This window comes from Carettochelys insculpta, chromosome 8 (assembly GCF_033958435.1).
Source record: "Carettochelys insculpta isolate YL-2023 chromosome 8, ASM3395843v1, whole genome shotgun sequence".
Classification (NCBI taxonomy): domain Eukaryota; kingdom Metazoa; phylum Chordata; order Testudines; family Carettochelyidae; genus Carettochelys; species Carettochelys insculpta.
Window position 1 is genome coordinate 10,815,056 of NC_134144.1, and position 21,951 is coordinate 10,837,006.

Sequence of the window (21,951 nt, forward strand, 5' to 3'; positions counted from 1 at the left end):
TCAGTTTACATTTACTGTGGTGTAAACTCACTGAATTCAGTGGAGTCACAGACTACTTATGTGGTACCATTAACATGATATCTGAGCATCCCTCACTTTAATTCCTTTATTTTCTTAACATGGGCATGAGGTAGGACAGGGCAACTATCCCCATATACAGATGTGAAATTGAGGCATGGAGACACCACAAGGAACCCATGGAGGAGGAAGGAACTGAACCCAGGTCTTCAAAGTCCTAGGCTCATGCTCATACCCCTGTAGGTCCCTCTGTCTACAGACCTCTGACTGTTACTGGGAAGACCCTTTGTACTGCAATCCAGCTCTAGGGACTACAACTCCCATGATGCTCTGGGAAGAAAAAAGGAAGGAGCACATGGCTTTTCAGTTAAGCTGAGTGAGTTAAGACCGCTGTGGTGGGACACTGTGGCGGAACAGACCACTTCAGGGCAGGTGTGGGGTTTTCTCCCAGCCAGGAACTGCTTTGGGGAGCGAGAGCCTGCTGATGAGAGGCCCTGAAGAGGAAGGACTTTATTTATCTGTGCCCATTAAAGTGTGGCAGGAGCCAGCTCCAGTGTCGGAGGAGCTGGTCTGCTTGTTGCCTTGCCTGGATCGACACACAGAACCCGCACTGGGCTGTCTGCAATCGGGTGGAACGCCGGCAGTGCGCCAGCGCAAGCACCTGCAGTTCTGATAACTGACGCGTGCACATTCGGGGGAGGGATAACTGATGGCCGTGCACATGTAGTTACGTAAGTTTCATTTATTTCTGTGTATATTGTTAATTGATTTTATTCAAGTTTAGTCTGTAACCCTGTTTCCTTAGGTTGTTAAGTAAAGGTGCGTGTTAAGTCTAACTTGGTCTATTTGATATAGACTATCTGTAATTGCTGTGTTGGAGTTAAACCTAGGTTATAACTGGAATAAGTATTTCTGGGGGTTTCCAAAGGCACCCCCTTACACGTGCACAGTAGCCAGCCAGTTGGAGGCACCACCATTTCACATAGCTTTAGAAACCTGGGGTGCAAAGGGGATTCTCAACTATCCAACATCACCCCTGGGACACTCAGGATCTCTTTTAGTATTAAACCCATCAGGCGCACAGGCACACAAGTGAGTGTTGCCTGTTCCCCAGTAAACCAGGGAGGAAAGAAAAGGGGTCACACCATCATATTGTCCTCCCTGTCTCCCTATCTGTACTATCCTTCGCTAGTATAACAGGTCAGACTTTGAGCCTGATTCATCAGTGCTTGGTCCATTGCTAGTACTATCATTCTGCACGTTTCCAGGACTCATGCCTACAGGGTAGGATAAGTGTGTTCATGAAATTGCTAACCCACCACCTACTGTGCTAAGGGTGCTCAGGTCTGGTACGTACCATCTGCTTCTCCACAGCCATCACCACACTCTGTCGTCTCCTCATCAGTAGGGTATGGTGGGGTGGTCTCCTCACTCTTCAAGGTGGGCGTCAGCGTCTCTGAAGTGGGCTTTACATCTGCATTGAGAAAACAAAGGAGAAGAGGAGATAATGAACAGCTTAGTCAGAGAGCCCAAGGGAGGAAACAAAACGAAACTCTTTCTTTCTGAGGGTACGTCTACACTACCCAGGAGACTGACCCAATCAGGGTCATTCTTCTGGGGTTTGATTTTGAGTGCCTAGTGGAGACATGCAACATCGAATTATCAGGGGTCAACAGTCAACCCCTGTACTCCTCAATAACACGAGGAGTAAGGGAGATTGATCGGAGAGTTTCTCGCATCGACCTCCCTCAGTGAGGACAGCCAGAGAAGTTGATCATAGACATATCGATTCCAGCTACGCAATGGCTTTAGCTGAAATTGTGTATCTACAGCTGACTTTAAGGTCTAGCGTAGACCTGCCTTCAGTCTTAGAATGAGAAGATCAGAAAGTGGCAATAGTTTCCAACATGCTGCAAATGTCAACATGGATTGAATCACTTGTGTGGCATCTTTTACACACGGAGGCTTTTTTTCTCCCCCCACCCCCCGCCACTTCCTTCCCCTGTATCTAGCTGATTCATCAGCTTTTTCTTTCTTTTTCTTTTCATTCTTTTTCTCCCAGTTATCAGGTTTTGTTCTCCAGATCTGAAGAAGTGGGTCTGTCACACGAAAGCTCATCATCTCATAAATAAAACTGTTAGTTTTTAAGGTGCTATAAGATTGCTTTTTTTGGGTTAAAGTGATCGGAAACTCACTGCTCTGTCGATCCTGTTTAAAGATCTTTAAACTAACATACTATGTTTTTATGTCCCTATGTAGAGGCTAGCAGGTTTGTTATGTCCTAGGCAGCATATTCTTTTCTTTCATAAAGACAAAGCTACAGAAAAATATTCCCACTGATTGTGCCAGTTTTACAAAGACAAGTCACTCAACACCAAACTTGATGTAACCGCAAATGGACTCAGAGAATCCCTAACTCACTCTGGCTCGGAGCAGAAAGCATCTGTTTTCACGCTCCACCCTCCTGATTGAAAATTTAAAGTGGCTCTGTCCTATTTCCCTCTTCCATATCGACTCTGGGAACCCACCTAAAAGCAGGTGTCAAGGAAATTTAAGTGAGAATGAGAAGATACTACGATTAATGGAACATGACATGAAGTTCCGTTTTCCTCTCTATTTATATGGGTAGTTCAGCAGACAGCAGAGTCCAGTGTTTCCCCAGTTTTCAAAATGATTCTCTGCTCTATTACATGTTATTAGGATTGTGTGTCGGCAACCTTCGGGATATTATTGAATAAAGCCAGAAGCAGAAAGAAATAGCGAAATACGTTGAATATTTTCCATACGCTACTTCCCACCTTCTGTGACTGAACATATTGCACATAGATTCTCATGTTCCTTTTTTGTTTCAGCTGCCTTTTATTCACTGTAAAATACTAAACAACCTCAAAGCCTCCTGATATTTGAGTCCAAATTTGCTCCTATCTGTAAAACCTGAAACGTTGCAGACAAGCAAACTGGGAGCAGCAAGGCACAGTCATTTTGGGGGAAAAAAACCCCAAACCCATCAGCTGAAAGCAGTGTGTCAAAAGCTGTAAGTTGCAGCCACTCCATATGTGTTTTTCTTATTGCTTTGAGATTTATAGTAGGAATGTGACAATGGGAAAGGACCTTGAGAGGCAAAGTACCATGTGCAGTCCATATGCTCAGATCGTCCCACTGCCCAGCACAGCAGGTAGCAATGTACCCTGGGAATCAGTTGCTACAGCTGAGCACAAGATGGGGAGACGAGATAATGAAAATCGCAGAGCCAAGGTCGGATGTGAAGTGGAAAGTGAGAAGGAAAAGGTCTCTCCACCCAGCATGTCTGTGCGGTGAGAGGTACCTGCTGATCATGTTGCGCAGTTGTTGGGCAATTGAAACCAGATGTCTGGAACTTCAAAGGAGAGAAGTGTGGTCAGAAGTGAATGTTCGTGAGTCTTCAAAGGAAAGATGTCAACAGACCTTTGATACAGCCTGTTGCTGACCAGTCACTTCTTTTTTTTTATTTTAAGCTACCTGCCAACAACCTCTTTTTGAGCCTACTAGCTATTAGTTACCTGTTTGAATCAATAAAATGGCCAGATGTTGACAGAAACAGTGGCAGCCAGGTGGGATTCAGGAGGCTGAATCTCTCTAGTACAGCCCCCTCAGGATTTGACTGGTGCTGAATAAGAGAATTTGACACAGGTTCTCTCTGCTCTCTAGATTGCAGTTGTAACCAGGTTTGCTCCCACACTTCCAGAATTACAAACCATGCTACTGTTACAGTGAGGAATTCTTATAAATAAATTGAGCACGTTTTATAGCCAGCAGTTTTTCTTTGAAAAGTTACAAATTACAAACGACTAGACAGTCGCACTGGGAAGTGATGGTCAAGGACATTACTTGGAAAAGCTGAGCTTGGGGATCTTTTTTTAACATGGTTATTGTTGGCACAAGTTCAGTGCTCATTGTGGATAGATGCATATAGGTGAATTTACACAGAAAAGCAGAAAGGGTTGAGAAAGATGTACTGAGGAATATGGCCTGGGTTCTTTGCTGTAACAGAGTTAGTGGTGGGGGCGAGGCAGGAGGGACATCATGGAATCGATTCTCTGCCTATCTTAGCATATGTTAGAGTCGTCTCTGAGCTGCTCTAAACTTCACCAGCTGGCAACGGTCCTCAAGGGATCTGAGGATAGCAGAAAGCTGCATGGGGCAGGAGTTTGTTCTGCTGGCTCTACAGCTGATGGTGACTCCTCCATGCCAAGAGAGATCTCAAGGGGACAGAGAACATGAGTTTCTGTTCCCTGGTAGTACCAGAGCAGCACACGAGGCCTGAGGAGAAAAATCTGACCCAGATTAAGTAAACCTTCAGATAGCCTAAGGGTTGTTCTCTCCTTTCTAGGTGTAAACTGTGACAGTCTCAGCCCACCTTGGCAGACACATCAGGGATTGGAACAAGTAAAAGCAAGAGTCCCTATAGCTTGACTCTAAAGTTACGTCCACGCTGGAAGCATCTGTCGACAGAAGTGTCTGTCAGAAGAGATGTTCCGAGAAAGTGGTAGACAGATCGCAGCTACACATCGAAGTGGATCAATTTTCAATGTGCTCTGTCAAAAAAGGGCCCTCCCGGAGCATCTATGTAGCATTTTTATTGACAATTTCTGTCAACAAAATGCATTTTGTGTGTAGATGCTCTGTAAGCGTTGTTGACAAAACCCTCTCGAGTAGATGTTGCCTAAGATCCCCGCTCCAGATGAGGGCTGTAACAGATTCACACAGAGGGGATTACACAACTCATGCTGGGCCTGGGGCACTACACCTGCTAAGTTTTTACACGAAAAATGAACCACACATAAGAGGTAGAAACTTTTGCATTTTGTTGACAGAAACTGGCAACAAAAAAGCTGTGTAGATGTTCGGGGGGGCGCTTTGTCAACAGAGCAGATTGAAACTCAGATCTGCTTCTATAATTCAACTCATGGTGCAGTTTACACTTGCCGAAAGTCAGGCTGCCTGCTGAAAACCTGTGCCATGCTATGAATAAAAAGTCCATAGACTTATGATTCTTAAGGCCAGAAGGGACCGTTGTCACCATATAGTTTGACCTGATGTGTATCACATGCCATTAAACTTCAGCGAAAGAGGTATGCAACAAGCCTGGTTCTTCTATTTGTTTGATAAGATGTCTTTTAGAAAGACCTCCGCTCTTGGTTACAAATTAAATAATTTAGGGTAAGATCCTGGCCCCAAAGAATTTTTGCCACTGATTTCTACAAAGGCAAGATTTCACCCTTTCTACGTGTTGTTTTGTTTTTTAATTTACTGGTAAATGATTGTAGCATATTTTGTATACATAACAGAAGAAAGGGAGAGTACAAGCGCAGTGAAAGGCTAGCACTGGGTTTTACTTTGTTTAAGCTTTTGAGGCAGGAACTCACACAAGAAAATGCCTTTTACAGATGTTGTTTTACATGGAAATCATACCTCTTTATCACAGACATCTGGAGACCAGAGCCAGATTTAAATAGATCATTGAATTATTGAGAAACCCCTCCAAACCACAGGAATCATCCTCCAGCCCAATGGCATAGTACCAAGATCAAATTACACTTTTTAAAAAAAAATTCAGATACGGACCAAGATGAAACCACTTCACATTGTAACTCAGAGGACCAAATATAGCTCTGGGGTAAGGGGCACAATTCTTCTCAACCTCAGCAAATTTGTTTTGTAATCTCCACGGGGCCCACCTCTGTAGTCAAGGCAAGAACACATGTTTCAGTCCATAACACAAAGTGGACAAACTTTTGGTTCCCTGATCCTAGAACCTCTATAACTATCTCCAGACCCTTTAGCATCATGATTTCTGCAATGCTCCATGTCAGAGAAAAAGAATCCTTAACAGAATTCTAGCAGACAGGATGCTGGGCTGGCAGCCTCTGGCAGTAACCTGCTCTGTAAACTTGTATGGTTCACACTTCACCTGGCTGTGCCTCTTGTTTCCCTCCTACCCGTTACCTAATCTATTTGGATTATAAAATGTTTCTTTCTCCATATTTGCACAATGACTAGCACAACAAAGCCTTAATCTTGGTTAGGGCCTCTAAACACAAATGTGGTACAGGTTGAACCTCTCTCATCCAGCATCCTTGGGGCTTGATTGGTGCTGGATGAGAGAATTTGCCAGACAACAGGAGGTCAATATTTGCTAGCACATTGCCACCACTTCCTCTGGTTACTGGACTCTTAGAAGAGCTAAATAAATTACATAATAAATAAGTAAATTAGAGCTAAATAACAACACAGAACACTGAGAATGATGACTGGTGGCTGTAAACAAACTTTATGGGACCACAGGAAAGTTGGCCACACCCATGATAAGTGGTTGTCCAGCTAAATAAAATCACTCCAGATTATGGATGTTGCCAGATGCGAGAATTCTGGATTAGAGAGGTTCAACTGTATTGTAAGTAACATTAACAATGGGAGATGTTCACCCTTTAGATAGTAAATGAGAACCAGAGCTGGGCTTGCCCCAAACCCCCAGATCTGAATCCTCCAGAACATTGGGAAAGCTTGGCTTTGGGTGCAGATTTTGCAGCAAGATCTGGTCTCAAGCAAAGCACTGGCTCTGACCACATTTTAGTATGAAAAAAAATTGAATTTCGATCACACTGTAAACTGTAGTTTCACAGCTCAGGTTTACCTCTGTTGAGGTCGCAGAATTAGAACACTACCTCCTGTGGGGATGTAGGGACAGACAGATAAGTATATCCCACCTACTTTACTATTTCAAGAAGTATCACCCTATCCTACTGACCTACCGAGTGCAGAAATGAAAGCAAGGTTCAAACCTGTCCAATCACAGCCCAACACCTCCAAACGCATCCCAATCCCAGCTGGAGACCATCGTTCAGGGTGAACACGGATGTACTGGGCAGGAACAGGGTCAAACCTTCGGACTTCAGGGATGTCATAATGCATGTTGCCTTCAAAAAGCTGCAAAAAGAGAGAGATGCTCTCGTGATGTATGTTAGCTACCCACAAACCCAGAGCATGAAGCGTTCTGGCAAACCAATTACTTATTACATGTTCCTCTGAACCTTGTGTTCCATGGCCTAAAAATCACTGTCCATTGCCACAAAGAAAAAGCACTGGAAGCACAGTAGATATAACAAGGTATCTGTAGCCGTAAGATTTCCAAACTTGGTGATATCCTATAGGCCAGAGGTGAGCACACTTTTTTGTTAGGCCCCACTTTTCATCCCTTTAATTAGCAGGGCCCCTCTCAACCTAATGTGATATGAACCAATGGAAATTTCAGTGGTGTTCATATGAAAATAAAAACCCTTTCGGGATGCGTAAGAAACCAGGTCTATAGAATGTAAACACTTTATTAATCAGTCTATAACTGTGAATACACAGACATATAAACAGGAACATATTTCAACATTTTTACTGAGATGGATGAGGCTGAGACCCAGCAACACAGCAACCCCCCCCAACTTTTGAAATTTCATGACCTGCCAAAGGGAGCCTGCCCCCCTCTTTGCTCACCCTTGCAAGAGTCCCTGCACATAGGATGGATAAGGGACAAATGATGACAATGCAGAAGTAATGCAGGAAACTAGCTGTGATAAAATAAATGGGCATTAGAAGGCTGCTCAGGTTCAGTTTAGATCATGCAGATCAGGTCCCTGAAATAGTCAGTTTTGGGTGTACTATTCTGGGTCTGGTTTCCAGCCTGTCACTCCAAGTGAACATATGCTGTTCCCAACTCAAGAGAACCAGAGTTTGTTTCTAACAAAACCGCACAGCACGCCTCAGCCCAAACTTTACATCACCCAGACACCTCCAAGCTGCTCACTGGTGCATGGTTACCATAATTCCATTGGCTTCCAGCATAAATGACATCATACCCCATCTCTGCCTCTACAGAGCGGCTATTGTCTGAGATCATTTGAATTCTCATTTTTCCCCAGTGACTAAAGCAGTGGTAACTGGCAGACAGCTCCCCTTTAGGTTGGCTCTGTGTTGGGAACAAATTTACGGTTACTGCCACAGCTAGCTGCGCAAAAGTCATTTGTGGGATTGGAACTGCCACAATGTTGCAAAAAGTTCATATCTTACAAACATTCAGGGGGAGAAACATTCACCCACACGCGCAGGAAGAAGTTTGCTAAAATCCAATGACTTAAAATTCCTTTGCATCCTGCCTGTCCCATAAGCGCTACATACAGGGACAATGGGAGTCCCGCCCAGCTAGGAAAAGGAAATTCCAGAAACGTCCCAGGAGGCAAAAAGAGGTTTGTAATACAGAAAAAGTTGAGAACATTATGCGCCCTACATCATCCTCTTGTCTCAAGGGGTCAGTAACATCTAGAAGGCATCTTCCTTTGAAAACCGGGTATTTAGCTTTCCCGCAGTGATACCACTCCCTGTCCAGGGGTTCTTTTGTTCTGCTGATAGCAGCCGGGAGGATCGCAGAGATGATGGTGACACTTCTTGGAAGTGTCTGCAGTTCTTTCAGCTCCTAGCAGGCCCAGGATGGGAGCTCCAATAACAGCTCCCCATCTTCAATGGCCAGTGCAGGAGATGCAGGGCACTGCATCTTCCCAGGGCAGGGAGGTCTATGGAGTGCAATGAATGGGGGGTAAAGTCATGGCTTTTCACGAAAGCCTGGGGCTGATGGCTCAGTCCTCACCCCACCACAGCCCTGCCAGCCTATGTCAACACAGCAAAGCTATTTCGGAATAACTTTGCAAGCGTCTACACAATGTAACGCAACCACTAATTTGAAATGGTTTTGAACTAGCGGACTCCATATTTTCAATTTGGTAAAGCTCACTGTACGAGAAATAGCATCTATTTTGAAACAGACACCAGAGCCTCACAGTGAAGAAAGACAAGCGTGGGGAAAGTGAGTGGGGAACAGAAACGCCCAAGCCACCTGTCATTCTCCTTGGAGGTCCCATTCTGCCAGAAAGGCCCTACCTTGGGTTGCATGGTTTTGGCGTCCTCTATATACTCCCAGTCCTTTCCATTCATGCTGTAGGACACTTTAAACTTCTTCACGAAGGAACGAGCCTCCACCATGGTGATGCTGTCTCCTCCTCGGGCCCCTTGGATGACCACTCCTTTCACAGTCTTAGGGACTCCCAGGTCAACCTGCAGCCACTCTTCTCCTGGCTGGGCTTGAGGAATTCGTGGGAACCACCCCGAGCGGCTGCTGACCAGCCGCGCCATGCTAGGGGACCAGTCGTACCCTCTGATCGAGGAGGCAGAGATCTGGGAGTCTGAGATAAGTCCGGAAAGCATCCCCAGCATGTTGGAACAGGGTGAATCTGCACAGAGAGAAAAGGAGCAGGGAAAAACCGTACAGCAACATGCTGAAGTATGCCAGCATTACACCTACAGGGGAATTAACTGCTAGGTACTAAAATGTCAAAATGCTCAACCCAATTGTAATTCCCTCTACTGCAGCCATCGGAGGCAGCAGGACACCTCCCAACAGCCTTGCTCAACATCCTTGCTTTGGGAAGCTCTGTGCAAATTATCCCCTGCCTCCAGTTGTTGGCTTCTCACCCACATCTGCTTCCGAATCTGTTAAAAACATCTCTTTCACAGCAGAGTCCTGGCTGCTGATCATACAGTCACAGCTTCCTTTATAAAACGTGGATCCTCTCAGAAAGCCTGGGCGTGTTCTCCTTCCTCAGGGGCAGAACATCTGCACTGCCAGCTGCTGAGAAGACTAAGGCTGGCAGAATTTGGGGTGGGGATGTGTGTGGGAGAGTGAATTAAACTTAAGGCAGATTGGAGAATTCATGTCCTTGGCTCGACTCTATACCGGAGAGGCTAACACTGACCAGAGGAGCAGGAGTGGGGAAGGAGAAGGGACAGAACTAGCAATTGCCTAACCTGTGATTCGGCAGCCGTAGAGCTCAAGTCTGAGGGCAATCCCATTGTGCCAGGCTTGGGGACGGATCCGGACAAATCGGGTCAGCACTGGGGTGTGAATCTTGTTCAGGACCACTTCGGTGACATCTGTGTTAGCCTGAAATACCTGCAATGGAGAGAAAATATCAGGATATCCTTGGCTAAGCAAAATAATCGCCCAATGCAAAAGGACGGGCAGGGGCTTTCTAAGGCTGCGTCCACACTACCCTCTCCCTTTCGGAAGTGGTATGTCAGTGGCGCGGATTGGAAATGCTAATGAGGCGCTAATGTGACTATTCAGTGACTCATTTACATAATGGCGGTCACCTGGCGCATCCAAAGTGCTGCTTTCGAATTGAAAACTAGCCATGTCGATGGGGTTCCTTCGAAAGGAAACCTCCATTTTGAAAGCGCCCCCTTCCCAATTGCTTTCGAAATCGGGATTTTCTTTAGAAGGAGCCCAGCGATACAGCTAGTTTTCAATTCGAAAGCAGCACTTTCAGTGCTCCCGGGTGGCTGCTATGATGCATATGAAGCACTGAATATTCACAACAGCAGCTCATTAGTGTTTCTGATCTGTGGCATTTACAAACCCTTTCCAAAAGGGGGGGGGGTAGTGTAGACACAGCCTAAGACAGGCTAATGCCCCACTGGCAGGCAGCTTTGAGGACCAGTGCGCAGGGTGCTGGCCTACCACGGAGCCATGGTGCAACCTGGGGGGTGGGGAAGTAGTGGAGGCCAAAATGGTTGGGCCTCATTTCCTGTTGGTTTGAATTGGAACAACATAGATGACTGTCAATAACTGCCTCAGTAAAATCCTCCGGACCAATGGGCCATACACTCTCAACAAATGAGACCTGTGGCAATTGACTCACCAGCTTCCTGCTGAAGAAGAAGGCAGGAAGAGAAGATGGCGATGGATTGGACATACCCTTACAAAGTCAACCACCACATCACAAGGCAAGCCTTGAGCTGGAACCCACAAGGAAAAGAGGGCTCCCAAGAGACACCTGACTTACTGACCTGAAGGCAGGCACTAAAAAGACAGGATACAGCTGGTCAGAACTGGAAAAGATCGCCCAGGACAGGGGACACTGGCAAACGGTTGTCAATGGCCTATGCTCCAAGCTGTAGGAGTGGAAAATGCTTACTGCTACTCACCTGGAGCAGTGGCTCTTTAGCTCTAATAACCTCAAGCACTCAAAATAAAAGGCTAGTTTTCTTTGCCTCAGTTTCCTCATCTATCAAAAGGGGAAAATAGCCTTTTCGCACCTTGGTGACCATGTATGGAGATCTACAGAGACCATCAGCGTGCCAGGTCTAAGTAACATTATTTTGGCCACGCTACGGCTTCCTCTTCATAACCAATGACCACCCGTGCCTCACACACACAAAAGAAAACTTGTGGGGTGACTTTATGATCCAGCATTGTGCAAACAAGCTGTCGTCTTACCAGATGGCCATCATCAATAATTACCGCGTGGCTTTCTACCTCCCCCCCATTATTTTAATAGTTTGGTACGTGCTGTATACACTTGTCACTTAGTTTTCAGTGCCATCGGGTGAAACAAGGGAAAAAGGTAACATCCACCGTGAATGTTGTTTTAAACCAGTTCCCTGTGCCTCACACCTGCCCCTCCTCTCACCCCGCCGCACGGAGCTGAAGTCATTACTTCCAGAGAGAGGTTGGATGTGCTCCTCTCTCGCTGAGTACGCCAGGATTTCAGGGTGAGCGCATCATTTGTTTCAAGCCAGGCACTGCACAGACACTGCAACGCTGGCTTCGCTCTGTGTTCTCTCCTACCCAGCGTATGCATTGCTAAGCACAAGAGCTTCCGTGGAGTTTATCTGAGAGTAGAACAGGAGGGCAGAGGAAGAAAATGCCTGGCACAGGCTCACCTTGCTCACAGGCAAGAATTAAATAATTCAACCATCGATTCCCGCGCTTCGCGGACAAGCGAGTGAGGCTGTAACCTGGCCCGTTGCCTTGAACAGGAGCTAAGAACCATTTCATAAGGTTCCCACTGACATAATTTTTGTAAAGCCTGCAGACAGAACATATTAATGCAGCTCTCCCGGAATCCAACACACTGGGGCATGGAGATTGTTCCAGCAGGGAGAGAGTAATTCAGCGCTAAACCCGTCATGGTTGCTGCTGTCAATGTTCACAGTGCTGCAACCCATATTCGGCTTTCCAAGCAAAGTGCTGGGATCCTGCCTCTGGGAAGTGATGGCATTAGTTATGGGGTGAGAAGGAGGGGGGTGCTACGCCAGGCTCTGTCTGGGTGATTATTGGGCTTCAACAGAAATGCTAATCCAAAGTTTATAGATCATGCTGGTGCTGTTTAACAACACAGCATGGCTTATGAGTTCCTAATATCCTATTTTATCATTGTCCGACCCCTTTCCCATCCCTTCCTTGCTCAGAGGCTCCCAAACACCCTTCTTCCAGCAGGAGGGCTCGTCAAATGGTAGCTGCTGTGAGACAGAGAGAGAGAGAATGTGTGTGTGCGACAGCAAGCGGGAGAGAGAACAGGCCCATGCTCTGAGTGAGAGGATATTTTTCCACCCTAAACTGAAGGCTCCAGCTTTATGTCACCTGAAAAGCTGATGTGCAGCACATTGCCTCAAAACATGAGGCAGGAGAACTGGAATTGTTTATCCGGCTCAGATGTAACCACCTTTTATTTGGTTTAATGTAATCCCAGTTTCCGGTGCTGGGCGCATCGGTCCCTTTCTTCTCCAGGCATATGTCTGTGTGTCTCTGAGGGGTTTTTATCCTCCTTGGTTCAGGTACCTTTCCTGATAATTTATTCCACATGAGGATTACCCTCGTTCCAGCCCATTTGCTGATTATCCCCATTTTGGCTTGTTTCATAGTTTGTTACTTAATTTTCAAACTCCCTCTGCAATATGAAAAATGTGGGCCTCCTTCTGAATTTACTCAAATGCAGGGTGTGATGGACTTCAGCACAGTGACTCTGGGTTTACACACATCAGATAGATCAGCATGGGCCCTTACACCTTTATTAATCTCCTGGGTAGTGCTGAAAACATTTCTTAGGTTGCCTGAAATCCTCCTCCGGTTTCTAATGAGACTAGTCCTTTCACCTCACATTTTGCTTCAGACTGTGGAGACAAGTTCCTTTCCCAGACAGAATGGGATTCTGTAATGCACCACAGCATGCGTTTCAAGCTAGGAAAGGTGCTGAATCCGGGCCTTAGTTATGCATTATGGGCAACTCCCATCAGCAGGAGATGCTAGTAAGGAAGCACAGGTCAAAGTGTTTTTGCCGATCCGTTTTTTAAGGCCAGCTAGCATCTTTGTTGTCCTTGCCGCATTCTTTCCTAAGCGATGGCATCCTGTCTTGGGTACCACACAAAGATTAGTACCGCGTACGGCAGGCAGGAGGAAGCACGTGTCTTAGGCTTTGAGGTACTTGAAAGAGTAACACTACCTCATATAACGGGGACAGCCACTTTTCCGAGGCAGAGTACCAAAATTTGACCTTTTGACCTCTTGGTACTTGGTATCACCGGTCCCCAGCGCCGGTGATACTTTTTAAAGTCACTAATAGCCCTACTTATAACAGTGTCATTAATAAATAAATTCAGATGCAGAGTGTTACCGTTTAGGTGGTGGGTGGTAGCATTAGCTGGTCTTTTGTTAACCCACAGGAGGTGTGGCTTTGAGTACGCTCCTGGCTGCATGGGGGAGGAGGGGCAGGGCTGAGCTCCCGCCTCACGTGCCGATGAAAATCAGCTAACGTGCCACCCATGCTGGGGGTTTGCTGACCCCTATCATATACGATAGGGCTGAGGCCTGGTCTGCACTTCAGACGGAGGCTGGCATAGCTATGGCACTTAGGGCTATGACTGACACACACCCCTGAGAGATGCAGCTATTCTGAGCCATGCCTGGGTGCAGACACAGCTGAGCTAACCTAGCCCTCATTGCTTGGGGAGGTGCTGTCCCCACAGTGATGGAGAATCCCTTCTGCAGGAACAGGCTGCAGCTGCATTAAGGAGTTATGCTGGCACAAGCTGCAGAACCAGAGCTATGCTGCTCAAGTCTTTGTAGTATATGCTTGGCCCTAGGATCTCCTGTGCTTTATTACTGCCTCTCTGCTCTGGGATGACAGCTTTCACAACTTCTCTGCAGTAAGCCCCAAACCCTTGTCTTGATCACACAAGCCATTCACTTTGGCTACTTGCACCAAGATGACTTATGTTGCATTACTCAAATAGGGTTTTTTTTTGCCGGTCCTCTAAACGGTCAGCCCATTTTGAAGCTGGCTGCATTGCTACCCCTTACCTCCACTTTTCCTACCACCTGCACTGACAGGACTGGCCTCAGAGCTGCACATGACTGACTTGGAGGCTATTTTTTAGTGCCCAGCATGGCACACCTTTGGGGCTGGATCAACGGAGGGCAAGTGCTCAGCATGGTCAGAAAATCATGCCCTTGAAAAACATCAAGACGTCCTGTGGCACCTTATAAACTAATAGATATTTTGGAGCATAAACTTTCGTGGGCAAGGAGCCACTTCATCAGATGCATCATCAGGTCACATGCACCTGATAAACTGGGTCTTTGCCCATGAAAACTTATGCCACAGGACTTGTTGTTTTTGCAGATACAGACAAACACAGCTACCCCGACACTTGTGCCCTTTAAAGTTTCTCAAACTGAAGTTTCCACCACCCCACTGCACTGAGTCACCCTCCCCTACTGAGTGGAAACCTTGGCCGCCCTTTGGGTTTCTTCTGAGCTGCTAGACACCGACCTGCTGCTGAGAAATCTATTGTTGAGCAAATTCATTTTAACTAACAGTCTGATCCAAACCCCTTTGAGATCCATGGGAAAAGATTCCCATCGATTTCAGGAGGCTTTGAATCAAGCCCACAGTAAGTTCCATGACACAGGAAGAAGCGGCACCAGTTGTGTAACTCAGAACTGCAGGAAAGCAGAAACCTTCTGTTACACAAGGAGAACATCACATCGTCTCCCTCCCCCTGTAGGCTGCAAGTCACCCAACACACCTGATGCACCAGATCCACTGCTGGCGTAAATCAAGGGAGATCCATTAACTTGCATGGCTCTGCAATGATTTACACAGCCCAAGGATCCGGCTCTGAAAGAGAGAAAATGCCCACAAGAGAGTGGCAGAGTTGGAAGACAAATGTGAAAACTATTAACAAAATTAAAAGCATCTTCTAAGGAGCGGCCAAGACAGCACATGCTCACTGCAGCATCGAAGACCTGCCCGTCCACTCCCTATGCATTTATATTTATTTACTTCTGTTTCAGTCCAGTCGGCAGGTCTGCATGTAAAATTCAATTGCTAATCAATGAGAGCTGCCTCACTTAATGAATTTGCTGCAGAAAGGCAGGAAAGGGGAGGATGCCAAGGCTGGATGAGGCTAGGGGTGAGCGTTCCACCCCCCAGCCCCCACTTGTAAATCATACTCAGGACACACTTCACTTTAAAACTTCCCCTTGTCAGCTAGGGGATTTTTTAAAGCTGCATTAGTTCCAGCAAGTGTGGGAATCCTGCCAGCTGCCAAGTCAGAAGTGAAGCAAAGGCAAGAAAAGCACCATTAAATCCCTAAAGCAGTTTATGATTGGGGCCAACCTCTTCCCTTATTTATATTTAGGGCTTTTTATGTCATCATGCGATTTCTTGGGGCATTCTGGGGGGGAAGCTGCGTGTTTTCTAGGGTGACGGAAGTGACAGCAGCCCCCTCTGCGTGTGTCTCTCTCTAGGCACAGACTAGATTTATGGCAGGATTAGGTTACCCCACGGAGACGGAGGCCTGGAACAGAGCATGTTAACTGGATTAGGGTTTCAGGATTTGAGAGAGAGGAGCATGAAGGAGAAAAGTAGGGAGATTATTTTTGCTGGCAGATAGAAAGGACCCAAAACAGGGAGCAGGGCATATTGGTGGCAGGAGGATCTCAGGGGAGAGGAGAGCGGTAATTCTGCATTTATTAAATCCCCGAAAGGAGAGTGGTGGGGGAAGGTGCAACTCAGTCTCTACACCTCACTCCAGAGGAAGGCGTGCAGGACTGGGCCCTGCCTACAGCGGGCAGAGCACCAGCACCGGAGTGCAACCACTGCCTCCGAGTATGTCCTTCCCCGGATCAAAAGTTATTCCCATTCAAAATACCACATAAGATCCTATATACCTGGATCAGGGAGTCACCCGGTGCCCAAGAGAAATGGAAGCTACTGGTATGCTAGAGAGGACGAACCGGGCCCCAGCAATGTTGGATTGTAGCACTGCTAGGAAAACTGGGAATTGTAGGTCTCCACCTGTGCAGCTCCAGGGGGTGAACAATCACTGTAGGGACAAATGCTGAGTAACCCTCGTTTCACCTGCACAAACACTGAAAGCGAGTCAGGGTTTTGGAGATGGGTGAAACGCCTGCAGCAGAGGAGCGCGTGGGCTGAAGGCTCGTGGCTAGATGTTCCCCGGAGAGCTGTGGATAAAGAAGCCATAGGACTTGGCCTTCACCGAGCTCATCGGACGCGGAAGTGCAACGTGAGAGATGAAGCACTGTTTGTTACTTTTTGTTACAGTGACTGATACAAATGGCCGTTATACTAGGCTTGGAGATGTGGCCTGTGGGTCCACAGGGTCTCTGGTTTGTGCTGTAATTATAAAGAGTGCATGACAAAGGTGGAGCCCCCAGCTCTGCCCCTCATCTCTGTTACTGAGGTGAAACAAAATGCTGGCTCTGTACCCGTCAATATTTTAGAGCGTTGGAGATTTGCACCTGTATTCTGCATCGGGGGTCCATGTCTCACACGTGCGCGTGTACGAGAGAGAGAGACAAATGTATAACAGGCATGTCTGTTCCACAGTCATGTAGCTCCATGTGGACGTATTACCCACGTGCGCAATTTTCTGGGCTAAATCTGGAGCGAAGCACGCTTGCAATGCCCCAGCCTAAGCCGTAATCACTTTCCTCTGGACTGCATAGCCTCCCTCACCTGTTGACTGAGAGCAGCTGGCCTGAGGAGGCAGGTTGGTGGACCGGAGTGGAAACAGAGACTCTGATTAGTCCTGATCTCATTCAGGCAGCATGTCTGCAATTTGGCTCCCCTTCCTTCCCTCTCCCCTCTCCCACAAGCAGAGCAGCACTTTGCAAGACAACAACAGTCAGCTCCCATGGCCTTGATCACTCATTAATCCCATTCTCCTTCTCTTTCCTCTTCCCTTGGCTTTAGTATGTTCTGTATCAACACTGACAGCAGACAGGGAATTTATGCCTCGCCTTCGAATTCTGCAGTAAACACGTCTACCCCCCTGCCCTCTCCCTCAGCACCACGAGCACCAGCAGGGAAGTCGGAACTGCCCTCCGCTTTCTTGAGAGAACATTATTTGCCATCCGCCTGCCTATGCTTGCTCCCCCTGCTCCCCTTTGGAGGAAAACGTGGCTCTTAGTCGACCTGCAGGTAGCGCCACTTAAGCTTGGCTGGCAGCCCGCCTTCTGCAGGCAAGAGGGAGATGGGCCAGTCTTTCTATATGTGCACACGCAGTCAGTAAGACAGAGTCCTCTCCCCTCCCTGCTCCTGGTGGCATCAAATCAAACTGCGGCAGACTTGACAAATCTATTTGGCACGGTGCACTCCGCTATTCCTCTTTGAACCATGCGGCGAGCTGCACTGACGCACCCAGAGCAGTGTGGAATCTGCACATTAAATACAGACATCTGGGAGGTTTCCTAATGAAAAAGCAGCAGCGATTAACGCGAAGGGGGAAGCACGGCCAGCTCGCTGGTGCTCCGTGCACAGAGCTGCGCTGCAGGGCTCTGGGACGTGCAGGCGACTCAGATCAGAAGGTTTCGCACTCATCCTGCTGCTGTTGGAGGCTGAACGTTGAAGGGGAATAAACCAGTCACCCGGATTTCAGGGTAGGCAGGTCAACAGAAAGCAATTACTTCTCCACCAGCCTCGGGAGGTGTGTGCTAACTTGAGCCCAGCTTAAAGGAGAGAGAGAGAGAGTGGAATGAGCATAAAGCAATCAAGAGGGAGAGACTGATTTTTGAAAGCCAAGGGAGAGAATAGGCTTGAAGGAGGCTGCATAGCTGAACTGTCTTTCTAAATACAAAGGGGACAGCTCGTCAGCTGGTGTCACCGGACACAGCTCCACTGACTCCTGGGCAGCTAAGCTGAGTGACACTGGCTGAAAATCTGGCACCTTTCGCTTTGTGGACTAGACCTTCAGCTAGCGTAGAACAACTTAGGTCTAACCAGGCCTGCTACCCTGTTTGACATCAGCTGAGGATCTGGTCTTGTGTTTTCAGAGTCAAATGGGAAGGAAGGATAAATTCAGAGGGGACAAAAATCACCTTCTAGGCGTGGTCTACACTAGACCTTACAGTCAACTGCAGATACTCAATTCTAGATACAACAATTGCATAGCTCGAATCAACATACCTGCAGTGAACTGTTAGCTCTGTCCTCACTGAGTGAGGTTGCCGGGAGTGTTTCTCCCGTCGACCTCCCTTGCGCCTCACGACAGCAGGAGCAGAGGGGGTCAACTGCCGACCCCAGAGAGATCGATTTCACACGTCTTTACCAGATGTGTGAAATGGAACTCCGGGAGACGGACGCTTTGACCTGGCAAGCACAGACATATCCTAACTCTGCTTCACACTGAAAGGGACACTGGCTTGCAAATCAAGTGAAGCCCCAGCCGGCCCAAGCTGGTTTTACACGGCACCTCTTTCTAACAGTCGTTTGGCCTGTATGGCGTACAAAAACAGTCCCAATGAAACTTCAAACTCCCCCGCTCGCATGTTTTGTTGTGCTCTGGAAACTCAACCAACGCTCACCAAGAGGTCTCCTCAGGCCTAGGAGCTTTCTGAGACAACCTGGGCCCAGCTCGGAGGCAGCAACACGCTCTGCACAGTTTTATACTGGAATCATGTCACATCCTAGAGATGGGCCCTACCCACCATGTGCAGATCTGGATCCAATTTGCCCAAAAGTGTTTGGATCTGGAGTCTGGCTCAGGTTCGTCTCCAGGAAACGTGGAGTTTCATGACTGCAGTGTGAATCCAGAGGAGCTAGCTGATTTGCAGTGAGCTTTCAGAGGAAGGGTGGGCTGAAGGTTAGGGCATTATTGCAGGATTCAAGAGCCCTGTGGTTAGTTCTCTGTTCCGCCACAGACTTTGTGTGTGACCTGGGCAAGTCACTTAGCCTGTCTGTGCCTCAATTCCCTCTCAGACCTCACCAGGGATGTTCTGGGGATAAATATACCAGTGTGAGGTGCTCGAACACAACAGTAATGGGCCCAAATAAACCCTTTGGACAGTTTGTTTGAAGCTCAGACACATGCTGAAAGACAGTTGTGGGGTAGGTGAGACCACAAGGAAACAAAACGATTGGACGGATGGCTGCAAAGCAGAGGCAGAGGGTTTCATGCCAGCAGTGGATCTGCCAATGGAGGGCTGAGAGCCTCACTCAGGCAAAAAAAAAAAAAATAAAGGCAGAGTGAAGGAACTTCACCTTCATTTCAGCTTTGTGCCCAATCCTCAGCAGGGAATGTAACACAACAGCTTGTGCTGATGCAATGCTTGTGTGGGAAACAAGTGCTCCTGTGCCCCTCAGTGCACATTTATACAATCCGCTAGGGGAAAGCCAATGGGGCAGCCAACTTCAGCGCCAACCACTACAGAGCGCTAAGGGTACATCTAGAGGATGCAGAAGATCGACTTGGTCAGGGTCGATCCTCCGGAGTTCGATTTCCTGTGCCTAGTCAAAAAACGGAAAATGGAACTCTCTGGAGTCAGTAGTCAACCCCTGTACTTCTCAATATCACAAGGAGTAATGGAGATCAGTGTGCGAGTTTTGCTCATCAACCTCCCTCAGTGAGGATGGCCAGGTAAGTCGACTGCAGATAAGTTGATTCTGGCTACACAACTGCTGTAGCTAGAATTGCGTATCTACAATCAACTTACCTGCCTAGTGCAGACCTGCCCTAAGGGTCATTTCAGAAGTTCCTTTAATTAAAGGGCACCTGTAAAACCCCAGGCGAATTACAATGCTGCACCTACTTAACGCCACTTCTGTTTTATGTACATCTGACCGCTTTGCAGCCAGCTGCTCCTCTATCCATTCTCAAAAACACAGCACCCCACGAGCGTTCCCTTCATTGTGCACGCATGGTGCAGCCAGAGGCTCAAAAAGATCTCCAGGGGTCAAACATCCATACTACACACGACCCACCTCCCCGCTCCTCCCCTCCTGGAGCGCCAGCAATGGCAGGCCCAAGAAGCCCTGGCAACTGTGATTGCTATTGCAGATCCCATACGCCTGACAAACTGAATTGCTCCTTGTTATTTATTGTTCGCTTTATTCTCTAGGACACAGTGATCCCCTCTTAGGATTTGTGCCCTTTCATTTCCAGGCCTCAGTAACTCCTGAATTGCAGTTTCATGTGGTTTTGTGATTGTTAACCCAGCATGGTGATGGGGCTCCAGCCATAAATGCTCAATGAATCTTGTATGGCAAAACACAGGCTGTGAAAAGCATTTTCTCCTTCATTTGCAGTCAAAGAACACACTGCAGGCTCTCGCCACTGAGCAAGGCACAACAGCAGCCAGGTTTTCCAAGGAACAGCGTCTTCTCATCACTCTGTCGATGAGAGAAATCATTTCTGGAGAACTCCCCACGCAGCCTGTCAGCTCTGACCCGGCGGCTCAGCAAAACAGCCCTCAGCAAACAAAGCCCTAAGTCAGTGAAATGGAGTCCCGCCTTTTCCCTCGCGCTCCCCCACCAATGGCCAGTGTGCAGCGGTTACGCAACGAAGAATTTACCTTATGGTTTTTACCATGCCGGTACATCATCCAATCCTCACCATTGGTGCTGACCTCCAGCTTGTAGGAGCGGACGTAGTAGCCGTTCTGCGTTTCTCTGGAGATGGCGCCCTGGGTAGCAATGGCTGTCAAGATGGTCAGGAAACGGAGGTCCACCTGAGCAGGGGGTGACGTGAGAGTGCAAAGAAGACAAGGAACAAAATGTGATACCATTGCAACTGCCATGAGGCAGGCTCGAGCCTGGGACTTCTGGAGCTTATTGCAGGAGCCTCTACAGTCTGAGCTAAAAGCCAGCTGCCTCTCAGCTAAGGCTGTGGAGACTCCTTTTTTCCCTTTGTAAGTAGTCTAGGTGCCACTACATGGGACAGTGACTCACCCCCCATAGGTGCATGGCTTATACCACAATGGACTGGATTATTCCCTCAGTTTAAAAAAAAACTAAGGGCCAAGGGAGCTTTCGTGGGACAGACCCACTTCTTCAGACCAACACGAAAGCTCACCTAATAAACCATTTTACTAGTCTTTAAAGTGCTACTTAAGGGCCAGGGGGTGGAGCTTGACTAAAGCTTTGTTGATTTATTCCCCTTGAGGCGCTAATGTCTCATTTTCTTTTGTTAGAGCAGGAAGACACAGCTGTGACTTTTGCCACTGCTGTCACCTGAATGCCCTGCGGGACGGTCACACAGGTTTGGAAACTCAGCAGTACTGTGTCAGGGTTGATTTTCAGACCACTAAACTCAATATGCTCCAGAGGGGAAAAAAAAACGTACCCCGCGCCACAGTTTTGCAGCAATTTTATACTTCCAGGGGACAGCAGTGACTCTGTGCATGGACAAGGGTAAACAAAATGTCTCACAGGCCACAGGTTGCTCACCGCTGCTCTAGAGAGTCTATTGAGGGAGCGTACGGTCAAGTCAAGACTTGTGCTGGAATGTTAGCAGGCCAGCAGCAAGGGCTGGCTCCTTTCACAAAGGCAGAGTCCTTCTGACTTCCCTAAGCAGCCGCTCAACCTCTGCCTGACCAAAAGGCAATGAAATGTTCCACAAGCCTTATGATTTTTCAAGAGTCAGTTCAGCAGTGTGCCAGTCAACGTGGCTCAGACTGGAGGTGGGAGAAAAGCGGAAGGTTTGGAATGCAACGGTGGGGCTCTGCCAACGCTGGCTTTGCGTCTAGCAGAGACGCTTTTGCACAGTGTGGCG

General features: G+C 47.6%; 1 protein-coding gene across 4 annotated transcripts in view; it reads right to left on the reverse strand.

The window, feature by feature from the left end:
* Positions 1 to 21,951, reverse strand: part of NRP2 (neuropilin 2) — a 129,775-nt gene that overhangs the window by 49,190 nt on the left and 58,634 nt on the right. For all 4 annotated transcript variants that reach the window (XM_075001349.1, XM_075001348.1, XM_075001351.1 and 1 more), the window contains exons 7-11: positions 20,753 to 20,908; positions 9,904 to 10,048; positions 8,980 to 9,329; positions 6,840 to 6,984; positions 1,376 to 1,492 (exon numbers count right to left, since the gene is read on the reverse strand). In XM_075001349.1, the coding sequence (XP_074857450.1) occupies positions 1,376 to 1,492; positions 6,840 to 6,984; positions 8,980 to 9,329; positions 9,904 to 10,048; positions 20,753 to 20,908 (913 nt within the window). The remainder of the gene's footprint in view (positions 1 to 1,375; positions 1,493 to 6,839; positions 6,985 to 8,979; positions 9,330 to 9,903; positions 10,049 to 20,752; positions 20,909 to 21,951) is intronic.